Below are 14,983 nucleotides of genomic sequence, written 5' to 3'. Positions count from 1 at the left end.
GAATACAGTTCTATGAAAAAATCAATAAATACTCATTATGGGGAAAGTTAAAGCTACCCAGAATTGCATAAAATGATGTCATTCAGTAGCTTCGTTACAAAATATTCTGTATCAGACCTCTATCTTGAAACAACTTTGGTGACACACTATGGCTAAGGCACTGAAAAAAACTTTCATTTGTAAATGGTTTGTGAGGCAGGGGATAATTATATCTGCTTCCTCAATAGCTTTCACTTCAGTTTGGTGTGGTGATGCCAGCGTGAACAGAAGAGGAAATGTATGGAAAAAATGCACATGTAATGGCAATGAGTTGCAGACTAGAGTGAATGTTGAAAAACTGCGACATATTGTTGGAATTGCACTTATATTTCTCAAGACATTTTCGGCTGTTCACCTGTTTTATGAATGGATGAGTGTTTTCAGAATGAACTTCTTCTACTTCTTTACACTAACGGTAATGTAAGGTGTTGTTATTTATTCATGCAGTGGTTTTAGTGGTCCAGCCCACTTGAGATCAAATAGGGTTATATGTGATTTCAAATGAGTGTAGAAGTAGTGTAGTGTTTCACGTCTCCACCACTCAGGACCAAGCACCAAACTGCTGACCTCTTCCAGTTCAAATCACTTAACAAAACTCACCTGTTTAAAACTGATTTTAATGTCTAATTAATGTCATATGAAATACAATGTTGTATTTCATTATATATATTTAATGTATTCTATTTTCTGATTTTATTTTAACCTCTGTAAAGTGTCACAGCTTCTTGAAAAGCGCTCTAAAAATAAAATGTATTATTATTATTATTATTATGATCTGTAAGCATTATCACAAGCTCCCGGATTGATATTATGCTTTGTGGTCAATAGGCAATTGTGAAACAAGTACTGGAGTTCAGTTCATAATTGTGATCTTTAACACACAGCCATAAATGGGACAAACAACACACCTTTATCAGTCTAAAAGGCAGAAAAATAGATAAACATTAAACAACTTTTTCCAGTTGCTGTTAAAATATGAAAAGAAAATATGGAAACTGAAACAGCATGATGCAAATGACATAATTGATAACACTTAAAAAAATTATATACAAACAGAACATGAGGCAGTATGCTAGACGCAGGCTTATACTTAAGCCTACATCTAATCTATAGTTTATCAACACTCTTCAATCAGCACGGACAAGAGAGAGAGGCGCTAAAAGGCTGCTCTTAAGACAAGTACAACAACAAAAAGTCTTTTAGAGGTATTTTAGGCATTAGTTAAAGATAGACAGACACAGACTGCACAAGGTGCTCCTGAATTTGCCTCCAACAGATTCTTTATGGAGAACCACAACAATCTTTAGTCCATTATACTACTGGCTCCGGTGAGTTTTACTCCCCTTTCTGCCTGCTCAACACTCACTGCGGAGAAAGAAATAACTTGTGTTACTGAAGTGCGTGGCTTCTATCCTCTCATTCACCTGTTGATCTTCTTCTTCATTTTCCTCTTCCTCTTCTTTTTCATTTTCTGCTTCCTCTTCTTTTTCTTCACTCGGTGGGGGTTTCTTGTAACAACGCGGTGCAAAGGTCACCAGACTTTGACTTTCTGGAGGTGTTGGGGCAGAGGGCGAAGGCTGAGGCGAGTCACTGCATTGGGTGATGACACTCAGACTCTGGAGTTTAGACATAAATCTGTCCTTGTGTCTTCAGGAAAAAAAGGAGAAAAGCAGAGTGAAATAATTTGCTTTTGTTGAAATTGAAATTGATAACACCAATCAACTGGTTATTATAGAGTGCCCCAGGGATGATGTTTTCGTCTGTGGGCGATGCGGAAGTAAACATTGTATTGATTCCCTCGTCAAAAAGCCAATGTGATTTTTCCATTTGGTTTTGGATTTTGGCAGAAAATAAGCTCTAAGACAAACAAAGGTTTGTCTTAGAGCTTAGAGTATGATAATCGGATGTAGGATTTTGGAAGCCTAAATGCTGTTGCCACAGGGTTAGGGTTAGGGTTAGGGTCGTGTTTGGGGCAGTTCAGCGTGATGACGTTCTGCAGTCTCATTTAGCCACTTGAAAGTCTCTTAAGCTTGTGTTAACCCTTTAAAACCTTTTACTAACATTTAAACCTCTGAAACCCGAGAAAATTGGTTTGAATTCTTTCAAAAACGCGAGAAAAAAAAAGCAACATTTTGAGCAACTTGGCCAAAAAAATTCCTGCAATCTGCATCAAAAGTAAAAGGTGACTATTTATGGATTATTAGATGTTATGAAAAAACGAGTGAAAAATGTTCAGAAAACTATATTTATGATTCTCTTAATTATATATTTGAAATTATGTTACGGGGAAAAAAATGATTAAAAATGTATTTAATGTTTTTAGCACTTCCTTGAAGTAATTCTCTTGTTTGTTTGTTTTTGGTCATTTTAGTGTAACTTTTTAATAACTTAAAGATAATAATAACTGCTAATTCTTGCTATTTCTTGTTAAGCTGCTCGTTGTCCTCTACCCATGTTTTTGAAAGAAATCAAACCAATTTGCTCAGGGTTAACCACAGACCTTATTTCAGGCTTCTATCCAAAAATCCATTAAAAAATGTTTACTGAATCCCGGGTTTTAGGACTCATCCCTGAGGTACTCTGATTTAATCACTCTAATAATTTAGCAGAAAATACTATTTTCTGTAACTATATATTCACTACCTGAATATGTAGGCGGCCAAAATGACCAACAAGACGAAAAATGAGCCAGAGATCCACCAGATCACGTGATGTGACACCGCCACTTCGCTATACACCGGGCCAGGAACTGCATCAAAAATAGAAAGAAACTGTGAGAAACCCTAATGAAGCATAATAACATCCATGCAAGTAGATGTTTGGGTGTAACTGAGCATGTATGCTTGTGAAGATAGGTGTGTTGAGCCATGTTTCCTGTGGCTTGTTTCGTTGTTGAGCCTCAGTTATTAAGACATGGCTTCCTGTTGAAACCCAGTGGGGCAGAAGGGGGTTTTCAGCACCAACAACATTTAAGAGTTCCCTCTGTCTCCTTGTTTCCCCCCTCGTCTCTCTTTACTGTTTGCTGTCTTACCATCAGTGGCATAGTCGTCTGAAAAACCAGAGCCTTCCCTGTACACTGGAAACTGTGAGTTAGAGAGGGTAGCACAAGAGAAGATGATGAGATACTGGAATGAGCAGACAGATGCAGCACAAGTGTTAGGGGAGCTTTAATGATTTTCTCATTGACACACTGAGACTCTTACCACGGTCGGAGCGAGATCATCATAGTCCACGGTTGCTTTGGCTGAGGAGAGACAGCAGTACAGATGTCATTATCAAAAAGACAGAAAGAAAGCCCATGCAAATGATCTTTCATCAAGGTATTTAAAATGCATTGAAAAGAAAAATATGTTGTAGTTAGTGTTATATTTAGATCAGTGTTTCATATCTGGAGTTGGGAACCAAAAAAAAACCACATTTCTACGACATAAAATTATGTTTTGCTTATTCAGACTTTCTCATCAAGAGCAAATAGGAGCTGTGAACCACTGATATAGACACATTTCTCTCATAGTATATTTCTTTTTATTGCTCTAGTATTATTAAAACAATTACTTTTGCATTCGACATGTATTTAATCAGTAAATCAAATGTTGTGATCTCTACAGAATGTCCTCAGAGGGCATATGCTTTTTCTAAGGAAGGATCTGACTTCTTTTTAAAATAACTCACGAAATATTACACTATACACTGCACTATACTATCATATACAAAAATCAAAAGTGAAACTAATGTGCACACATCCAGTCAAAGGACAAAATATGTATTTACTACATGAAAAAAAGAAAAGGGTCTACACACTGTTAATATTGCTATGGGATTTTTTTTTTTTTTTTTTTTTTTTAACAAGGCAAGGTTTCGATCAATTGTCCATTGGGAGTTAAACAGTGTGCAGACCTTTTTCTGTTTTTATGTACACGGATCAACCACAACATTAAAACCACTAACAAGTAAAGTGAATAACTTTGATCATGTCTTTACAATGCAATGTTCTGTTGGGAAGCCTGACATTCATGTGGATGCCACTAGACACACACCACCTGCCTAAACACCATTGTGGACTAAGCACCTCCCCTTCAGGTAATTGGACTTCCTGAACAGGATAAAGCACCATGCCACACCAAAAAAAAACTCAGAAATGGCTCGATGAAGTGACAACATTCCTCATTACCCAATCCAATCAAGTATCTGTGGGACGTGCCAGTACCCCACCTCACAACACACGACCTTTGGGATAACAGAACATCCCACACATGCTTGATTATATTAGGATCTGGTGAATTTGGAGGCCAGATCGATGTCTTTAGCTCTTTGTCTTGTTTCTCGGGCCTTTCCTGTGCAGTTTTTGCAGTGTGGCATGGTGCATTGTCCTGCTGTAGGGGCCACTGCCATCAGGGAGTGCTGTTGAGTGTACTTGGCCTGCTAAAGTGTTTTGGTGTGTTGAGTGTGTCAGACATCTTCCACGTGAATCCACAACAGAACACTGCATCGTAAGAAAATTATCAATGTTATTCACTTTATCTGTCAATGGTTTTATCTTGTGGCTGATTAGTGTAAGTAAAATAACATTCTCTGATCTACAAGTACATTTAATTGTCTTTTAATAATTTAAAATTTGATTATCATAAACCAGAGGAGCTGTTAAACATATCCCAAGAGACAGTACTTGGGTAATAAAAATATTTGAAGGGTGGTGTTTTCTTTTGATTTTGATAACATACCACAGAGGGCTGACAGGAAATAAGAGGAGGGAGATACATTCATGACATGCAACAAACGTCAACGGCTGGTTTCAGATTGGGATGTTGATAGGGAAGGCAAATTTTCCCTCCTTAGATGACAAAGACATGACCCCCACTGCTCTCCTTCTGATTGGGTTGTACTTGTGCATTCGTTGGTTGGGTTGTTTCGGTTTAGTCAAGAGGAGTGAGATTAGTTAGGGTGAGAAGGCAGAGAAGTGCAGGCCATGGCCTCACCATCCAATGAAAAATACATTTGCATAAGGAAATGATTACATGGTCAGTTTCTCTCCCTAGGTCACCAAGAAACTACTTATGGAAATAATTTCACATTTGGGAAATATACACAATTGTTTTCTTTGTAAGAGATGATCAATGTCACTCTCATGTATGTACAAAAGGATAAATATGCATAGAGAACAGTACACAATTACTTTAGCTTTGCATAGAGATTAGAAACAAGGAGTTGCAGCTAGCCTGATTCTGTCAAGAGCTAAAAAGTCTGTCTTTCAGCTGCTTGTTAATTAACAGTGATGAAGAAAGACTTTTGATCCTTAACTTAATAAAAAGCACTACTATCAAACTGTAAAGATACTTTTTAGATGTAAAAAAAAAAGGTATATAAGTATGTAAATACAATCAGGAAAGCGTATTTAAGTATCAAAAGTAAAAGTGCTACATTCAGAAAAAAAAATCAGTTTAATTAATAAAAATTAATTTAATTAAAATTAAAGGAAAAGCAGCAAGTCCTCATACATTAAAACGTTTGTGTGAAAAATGGTTTAAATAATTATCAGAATAGTAGTTGCCAATCAATTTCCCAATCAATCGACTAAGCTGAACCTGTATGTTTTCATATGGTTTGTGTGCAGAAATTTTGATTTGGGAAGTAACCAACAGGCCTAACTAAAGTTATCAAATTATTAGTGGAGTAAAAAGTACAACACTTCCCTCTGAAGAGTAGTGACAAAGAAGTAGAAAGTGGCATGTGATTAAAATACTCAAAGTATAAAAGTACCTAAAGTTTGTACTTGAGTACAGTAGTTGAGCAAATGTACATGTACAAACATCGTAGATCCTGTTTGTCAAATCTGTACAAAAAACAAACAACAAAACAAAAAACAAAAACAAAAGAATGCAAAACAGCAAGACATTTTTAATCTTAATCGCACTCACAATAAAGTGATTTCCCCCAAATAGTCAGACACATAAAACAGATAAGAAGGATTTTAAGTCAATAGAAAAAAGTTAAGTTGAAAGAGGAATATGTTGGGAATTACCTAAACATTTTATTAAAAAAGGTTTCACTTCCATGTCAATACCTGCAAGATTTATCACTTTCATTTTTAATGAGGTATAATTAATTTTGCAAGGAACCTCAGGATGCATTAGTTTAATTTTTCTAAATATTTTCATCTCCATGAACATGGGTCCAGGAGAATAATGCACGCATGTCCTGCACAATGAGCAAAAACTTAATTAGAGAGATGCACAAGGAAGGGTAAAAGTATGGGAGGATGTTTTTATATACAGCCTCTTCGGAAAACCCAGGGAAGGAAACAGAAGCCCCCCCCCCCGGTTGTCATGACAACTTTTGTCTGTGTCCAGAGTGGATCATGCATTACGGAGGCGATAAGGTTCAATGACTTACAGGTCCACTTAATTAACAATACTTCCATGTCCCTAAGTACTTTTCCTGGCTGCTGACCCCTGAACAAAAGGAAATACTTCTTTGAAGTCTAACATACATGACCTGATTTTGAAATGGCTTGATATTTTTGTGTGTATGTGTGTGTGCATGTGTGTTTACCTGTCCAGCTGCTGGCATAGACTGGGGCACTCCACTCGCTCCACTGACCATCATATTCGTCCTTTGCTCTGACCTGTATCAGGTACTCAACACCTGACAGAGCATCAGTGATAGTGTAGGAGCGCTGGATCTTTATCCCCTGTACCTGCATAGACACATAAAGACAGACAGTGCTTTTCTTGTCAACCATGAAAAAAATGAATTTACCAGAAAAACTGAACATCTGACTTCTCAGAAGGTCTTTGAATACAATTTAGGGCTGAACAAGACTTTTTTAGGCAGCTGAAATGTTACAGTTAACTGTCATAAACTGAAAACACGCTGATATTGTGACAGCTACATCTATACTGTGAATCTAGGGTTACAGCATGTTTATTTTACCTACTCAGCACTGTCACCTTGGCACTGACTCATGATCACCTGTCACTCAAAGCGGTCGCTCCCTTAAATATGCATAACTTTATGTCTTAATAAAATATTAACGGGTTAGGTACAAAAATCCCCCCCGTACAGTTGTCACGTATGTTGAAATTAGCTGTAGAGACCAAAACTATTTTTGGTACCAGGATGTAAACATGCACATCTGCTATAAAGTTGAGATTTTTTTAATGTAGAGGTCTATTTGGATTGACTGGCTTTTGAAGCCACCGTCAAGTGGCCATTCAAGGAACAGCAGTTTTTGGTACATCTGCATTGGCTTCATTTTTCAGCCACTGGAGTTTGACACTTGCAGTGATCACACTGTCATCATCTGAGTGTTTGTTCCTACCAGAGAAGCCAACAATGCATTGATCTATTGAACCTTGAAAAGTACACACACCAACAGTGCATGTGCCGAAAATCTATTTATCTACCAGCACACACCTGATCCTGATAAAACGAGGACTTGAGAGGCCGATATTTGATCTCGTAGGTAAGTGCATAATAGCTGTCTTGAGACTTCCAGGAAATTGGCAGACTCCAGGTAGCTGTCAACTTCGTCTCGTGTCCCTCCTCCTGGCGTACTGACACATCCGATGGAGGATTGGGCTTCACTGAGGGAGCAGAGGGAACACAGTGAGTGCTCAGACCAAACACACACCTGACAAGGACACACCTGCCTTGACACACAAACTTACAAATGTCCAGAGGTGTGAATTGCAGCAGGTTGCTGGTGGCGTTGCCAGTGATGCTTGTAACACACAAGAAGGCCAAGTGAAGCGTTCTCATCTCGTCCTCATGGTAGTCCAGAGCACACCAACAGCGGGAGAGGCGAGATGAGTATGAGCAAGTAATGCGAAAGAATGGCTCTGACGGGCTGAGAAAAAGGATGACGACGAAAGAGAGAGAACAGTGACCCTCATACAAAGGTAAAGACACGTGCAAGAATAGATCCCAGGTGGTGCTCTAATTTTTAACTCCATTTAGCACTTTTTTTTATCTTAATGCTTCATTAATTTATTCAGAAACTTTTCCATATTCTCTTAGCACTTTCATTAAACAACGTCAAAAGTTTACATTGCAAAATTTCTGCAGCGAGCACACGTTAAAAAGGGTTACCTCTTACCTTTTAATTTGGAGTCTAAAATATTAAATGAAATGCTCTTATTTTAAATTTTGGGCATCGTAAAGGGAACATTGAACAGAGGAAGGTCCGTATACTTCACCTTTGAAAAAGAGCACATGTATCTTGAAGCGTCAGTGGGTTTGTGAGTATTATAATAAAAAACCCATAAAGGGAGCTGAAGTGTGCGGACCTTCCTCTGCTCAGTGTTTGCACTTTAATGCGGTTCCAGCACCTTCTTCAATGTTTTTATGGGTGTGTGCATTTTGTATTTTTTGCATGGCATTGTAAAAAGGACATGGATAGAGACTAAATACAGTTACTGTACTGTAATTGTGAGGTACTACTTCACTTGAGTATTTCCATTTTCTGCTACTACATTACAAAAATATTGTACTTCACTACATATATTTGACAGCTTTAGTTAATATTTACTTTGCAGATTCAGATTAAAAATAATGCACACATGAATGTTCCAATAATTACAAACTAAATACCTAACATATATTATTCTAAAACGGGCAGTTCTGCATACTTTTTACTTTATGTACTTTAAGTTAGGGGAAATATATCTATATATCATGATATGAGACGTCTTAGATTTAGGATATAACATTATAAGTGTATTTCCCCTGTTTTAAAAACTGCATACAGTGAAGTAAATAATTTATTATTTATCATAAATCTCATTATGTAAATATTTTGTGGAATAACCAACAGTCAACCCTACAATATCATTGCAATATCAACATTGAGTAATGTGATTGACAGGTCAGTTGATACAGGGACTAAAAACAACATCTTAATGATAGTTAGTACTATTGCTAAAGGTTGCATACTAATGTGGCTTTAAAATATAACAAATTAGAATTAATTACCATCTTCATAGAAATGCTTAGTTATTTATTAGGACGTTAGGTATGGAGTTTCATACCTTTTACTGAGTAAGAGGTAACAGGTAGGTATTACTGCGACAGGCTTCTGAGGTGTCCACTCACAGCGAATCTTACTGCTGGGTGACCTTTTGTAGCAGGACAGGCTGGGAGTCTCTGGATGATCTAACACGAATAGAAGACATACATTTAATATTCAGTCAATCAGTCATTCAGTTGTTGTCTTTTCTAAATATATTAACATCACAGTTAATAACAATTCATTTTTGTCTCAGATAAAACTGCCAATATTTTTGGATTACTTGTTTAAAAAAAATAATGAAAATCCTAACCCACTTCAACATGACAATTTTTAAATATTTATTTTTTATATAGAGAACTGTCCCTCTGTCTGCCCATCTCAAACACAAACCAAATGATCAAAAGATAAAACTTAGCTATACTGATCAAATGTAAACCATGATTCTGTGGTGTATTGCCTATTTCTTGCCAAAAATATTCTCAGAAACAAACATTTTAGTACAATGTTTGGCTGTGATACAAAAATTTGTGAAAAGGATATAGACACCGTACTGTTTCCTGTATTGTATGAGACTGAAAACGCTGAGATCAAACGCTAAATCCAAGCAATGCTAATCAAATATGAGACAAGACTGAGTTGCCTATTTCTCAACTAAAATGTTTTCAGAAACATATTTAGCCTAATGTTTACACATAATTCAAGATCATTTGTTACAAGCTAACTGCCATTGTTTTCCTGTGGAAAAACAAAGCACTTATTGGTCCGGTTTGCCACAGTGCATTCTGGTAGTTGGAGTTCTTCTATTTCTTGAGAAAATAAAAATTATTAAAAATACTCCTTTAGGATCCGTCATTCACACTAAGGCCAGAGATATACTTGCAGTTTAACCTTTGGTTTGCATATGGGTCGAGCTGCGTCCAGCTGCGTCATGAGCATTTTTGTATATATACTTGCCAATACGTGATGTATATCATATATATAGAGAGAGGATACTTCTAAAGGGCACACGAGAGAGCTAAGGCCATATACAACTACCAGATGTGTGGGATGTAAACAACAGGCATGGTGACACTGGAGTGGGTCACTATCATGTTAATGCTGGAATTAAGGCAGAAAAGACGACAGTGGCATCAAAGTCGGAGGTACATAAGGCCTCTTAATCAAGCCCGGCGTGCTAATGTGAGAGACTGATGATGAAAAGCAGCACAAGTACATTCACATACAGTCACATCCACTCTGCCTCTACTCTGCCCCTGCTGTTTATATACATACTGCATCTTGCGTCCACGTTGCATTAATTTTTGAGGACGTGCAAAGCCAATGTGCAAAGCCGACGTGCCAAACCAACGCAGTTGATGTGTGGTACCCATCACTTGTACACGTAGTGGACAGCACGTATATCTCGTCTTACTCACTCTGTATTTTAAATGGTAAACCACTAATGTAAAAGTTTTGTTTTGTTTTCTCAATTCTGATTATGTTTGGACAAAGGACACATATCCTGTTAATCAAATTATATGGACACTTATGACTTCAATCATCTACCAGAGCTGTGACTCACCTGAAACTGTGACTTTTAAGGAGAACCTCTCTCTGCCTCTGTGATAACACGTGTACCTCCCAGAGTCCATCAGTCTCACTGAGGACAGAGACAGTGAAGCCCCTCTTCTCTCAAATGTGATTTCTCCCCAGTCTCTGTCTCCTTTTCCCACTGTCCTTCCATTCCACTTCCACTGTATCCTCGACTTTATGCCCCTTGTTACTCTGCTCCCTTCCTCCTCATCCTCCTCCCCTTCCTCATAATCGCCCTCTTCATCCATGTTTTGGGATTCACGCTTTCGCAGTCTGCTCACACTGGTCGGCTGGACTGTGTAGGTGGTAGGAGAAACTGTGTATCCTGTATCTGTAAGTCCAAGGCTTCTGTTTTCTGTTGCCTCAGTGGGGTTAGAGTGGTACCCCTCACTTAAAGTGTTCCCAACAGTGTGTTTGTCACTTTTTAATGAAACTCCAGTGTTGCTTCTAATGTTCACAGTGGTTGTTGGGGTTGCATCTGTAGAACTCCCATATCTGTTGGTGTTTAAGCCATCTCTGACCTTTACTCCATCCACGTCCACATGACCGCTGCAGGTCAAAATCAGCTTACTGCCTGGGGATAAAACCAACACACCGGGGGGAGGGTCTGTGCAGAAAGACAAAAAACAGGATTGAAGGAACTTTTACAAGGCAATGTGTGTGCTGCCTGCCCTATGTTTTAATTAAAGATGCAAACGTAAACATTATTTTGCACAAAACCTCTTCCGCCTTGAGTATTGGTCACAATCGACTAAACACTGCACAGATAGGATGCAAGGTTGCATAACCAAAATGACCGACTCCCTTTGAACTTCCTCTTTTAATAGGTTTTCTTCTTTCTGGTTTCTTTTTCTGTCTGTAAATCATACCATTTCTGTCATCTCACACTTATTTACATTTCTGACATCCCCTAATTATGCAGATTTTCTAATTTCACTAAAAACCCTCACAGCCAATTATGACTTGCATTCACTGTATGTGTGTTTATAGCATAGCCTCCTGTTTGGACATAACTGGGTTGATGTCAAAAGTCCAATGCCCTTTATAATGCAAACACACTTTCTCTGCCATGTTCCCAGTTTCTCAGTTCCCGGTTGTTTTATGCCCAGAGATCATATATATTTCAAACAGAGACTCAGCAGCAGAGAGAGAGAGGGCACAACAGCAAATAATAAGAAATATACTGCGAGTGAACTGCTTTCATGTTTACTACCAGGGGTGGGACCAGGTCATTGTTTTGCAAGTTACAAGTAAGTCTCAAGTTTCACTCTCATGTCCCAGTCAAGTCCCAAGTCAACAGAGGCAATTTCAAATCAGGAGTCACTGCTGACCAATCGAAAGTCAAATCTCAAGTTCAATTCGAGTTTTGATTCCTAAACAAGTTACAATGCACTTTTTATCCAGTGTGATGGCATTTTATCCACAGACTGATAACAAATAAAATTTACATAATTTCATTTTTTTCATTTACTCAATTTGAGACCACTTGGTATAGAGCACAAACATTAACAATGACAGGGGAATGGCTAAAATACAACAAATGTTACTTAAATAATGTTATTTGTATGTTTCTGTCTTGTCTTGTATTCAACTCATTTTGTTTTGGGAAAAAAAAGTTGCATAGAAAAAGTGTTACTTCTCCCAGGTTGGCTTCAAGTATTTTTTAGTCATAAAGCTCAAGTCCAAGTGAAGTCAGAAGTCATTGGTGTATAAGTCCAAGTTGTGTTGCAAGTCTTTTTTTTTTTTTTTTTTTGAGTTTAAAGTCATTATATTTGTTACTCAATTCCAACTTGAGTCCGCACAATTCACAAATTACTTATTTTAAAATTGAACTTGCAGGAAAACGTGCATTAATTGTTTGGATATTAAGCACAGAATTTGTAGGGTCAAAGCAAAAGAGTTGCCTCAAGATAAATAACTCCCTCCAGCACTTTTCGTCCAGTACAACAAACACAACCAAGGTTAACAACACATTGTTAGTGGATCCTGATTGGTGAGCAGAGAGTAAGCGGGTGTACAATTAGAGTCGTTTTTTTGTACATTCTGAAAGCCAGACCCTGAATTTAGATAAAGTAAAATAAAATAAAATAAAAGAAAGTCAGGCTATGGACTTCTGAAGAAAAAAAACCTTAATGCCAGTAAAGAAGCATGAGGAGACCTAACTGATTAAAAGATCTGATTAAAAACTGGAAATGTAGGTCTTAGTTTCCAAAAAGCTCTAAAAAAAAACAGCTGCTTCGATGTTACACAACAAAAAATAGCAATGCTCAACATTTAAAGCAGGATTGTTTGTTTTAAATTGGAAATTTCACACTTCTAGTTCTGTAAATGTGATGTGAAATGTGATCTGTGAGATGCACAGAAATAAAACACCGTTAGGCAAGCTATGATTTGCATTGTGCTCAATCTGCAACAGGCTGCTACTTTTACCTGATAGTCGTGATTTATCTCTGAATCTTGTGGTCAGGACCACAACGCGAACAAAAACAAGAACATTTAAAATTGAGCTTGCAACATTTACGTTTCTCATTAACATTACCTACAGTGCGCCCTGATATGTTTTCGAAATGTCCTCTTATCGCCAGTAACAGAGCAAACAGGTTTACATTTTAGGATAAATTACATTAATTCTGATACCTTTTCTGGGACAGGCTCCGTCGAAAACGCCGCGGACCGGCGCGGCGCACAGAACCCACAGCAAAGGGAGAAAAATCCGCATTTTTGCGCATGAGTCTCCCTTTACCGAGGACTCACACCATCATTTACGCACAAACAGCATCAGTTAGAAGTTGTTGTGGCTCCCATCAAACTTTAAATACAACTGACAGTCCTCCAGAGCAGGCAGGGCTGTTAAAGCGCAGCTACCGGCTTTCTCTGGTTTCAGCAGTCTGCTGTCCGAAGACCCGTTATTGCGAAATTCCTGCTCTCTTCCCCTTGTTCAGCCCGTTACACAGAGGAAATCCTCCTCAGCGTCAAAATAAAACCCCCTGTGGAAGCCGAAAAAAGGCTCGAAATTATAATAGTTATTTTTAAAGGCTGTCAGAGTCAGGAAGTCTGTCAGAAAGTAAAAAAAAACACCCAAAACAAAACAAAAAAGGCCACAACACGGTGCACTAATGTAGATTTTTAGTTTTAGCAGTTGTATTTTAATTTTAATTCTAAAAAAACCCCCCAAAAACAGTTGCATTGCTTTTTTTGTTTAACTTTTCATTCATATTTTCAGTAATGGAGCTCCATGACAATCTAGAAGATTATGCATAGAGGGAATACTAAACCTGACAACTTACACTTGTGAAGTTTCGGGGGTACCCCCTTGGCTGCAAAATGCCCATTAAATTAACAAGTGCTGGCAAACCACCAAAAAAAAAAACAACCTAAAAACAACTATTAAGAGACACAAAACAAGCAAAAAAAATAAATAAAAAAAGATCTCAGGAACACAAATTTCCACAAGGACAGACAGAATGGCTACAAAGAGACAAAAACTCTTCCAAAACACAAAACTATCTAAAACATAAAATAGCCTCAAAGACACAGAACTTGAGTTCAAAGAGACACAAAACAACTACAGATGCAAAACTACCCCAAAATAAAAATGGAATGACATTAAAGAATCAAAAAATGATCTCAAAGTGACACAAAATTATTACACGAGACAAAAATGACAAAAGAAACTACACAAAATGACCCAAAAAAGGGCTCAAAATGATTGCTAAGAGGCACAAAACAAACAAAAAAGACACAAAATAAACTCAGAGAAATACATTTCCTCAGAAAGAGGCACAATGACCACAGATATAAAATGACCCCAAAAAACACAAAATTACAAAAAAAAAAAAAACAAACACAAAATGATGTCAACAAGGCACAAAATGACCTAAAAGAGTCACAAAATTACCTAAAAATACAAAATGATGTCAAAGACAAAAAATTACCCAAGTAATAAGTCTGTCTTGCTCCTATGTAGGAGAGGTGGTGGGGCCTATTGCATATCTGTGCCCAGGGGCCCATTGTCTAATAATCTGCCCATGTGCTCCACACAAAGTGCCACAAAATAAAATAAAATAAAATAACAAATTCATACACATATTCTCTGGTAAATAACATTTTGATGGACAAAGTTTGTAAAGAAAGTTGATGTGTTTATTAATCACATTTCAGCAGCTTTATCTTCCACCCTAAAATAGGTGACCTGTGCTAAAACAATTATTGTGGCCAAATACTGTGCAGTACATTCATTTCCGGCCTTGTTTTTGCAAATCATGGTGGCATCCTGTTGTGTTTTCAGTCTTAAAGCTGCTTTGTTGAAGACTGTAGTAAAGGGACAGATCCTGTAACAGCTACATACCGTTCTTTAGGTTGCCT

General features: G+C 37.6%; 1 protein-coding gene across 1 annotated transcript; it reads right to left on the bottom strand.

Moving 5' to 3' along the window:
- Positions 1–886: 886 nt before the first annotated feature.
- il6r (interleukin 6 receptor) lies at positions 887–13,514 on the bottom strand. Its single transcript, XM_042489798.2, has 10 exons — positions 13,256–13,514; positions 10,608–11,225; positions 9,066–9,189; positions 7,707–7,885; positions 7,453–7,622; positions 6,589–6,733; positions 3,243–3,283; positions 3,071–3,122; positions 2,683–2,788; positions 887–1,686 (listed from the first exon to the last, which is right to left on the bottom strand). Exons 1-10 carry the CDS (start codon positions 13,335–13,337, stop codon positions 1,395–1,397), a joined length of 1,809 nt encoding a protein of 602 aa, XP_042345732.2. The 5' UTR covers positions 13,338–13,514; the 3' UTR covers positions 887–1,394.
- Positions 13,515–14,983: the final 1,469 nt, after the last annotated feature.

Source organism: Plectropomus leopardus, chromosome 11 (genome assembly GCF_026936395.1).
Source record: "Plectropomus leopardus strain MGB_pleo_1.0 chromosome 11, ASM2693639v1, whole genome shotgun sequence".
Lineage (NCBI taxonomy): Eukaryota > Metazoa > Chordata > Actinopteri > Perciformes > Serranidae > Plectropomus > Plectropomus leopardus.
Note: the sequence above shows the minus strand (reverse complement) of the source record. Positions and strands in the feature narration are given on the sequence as shown.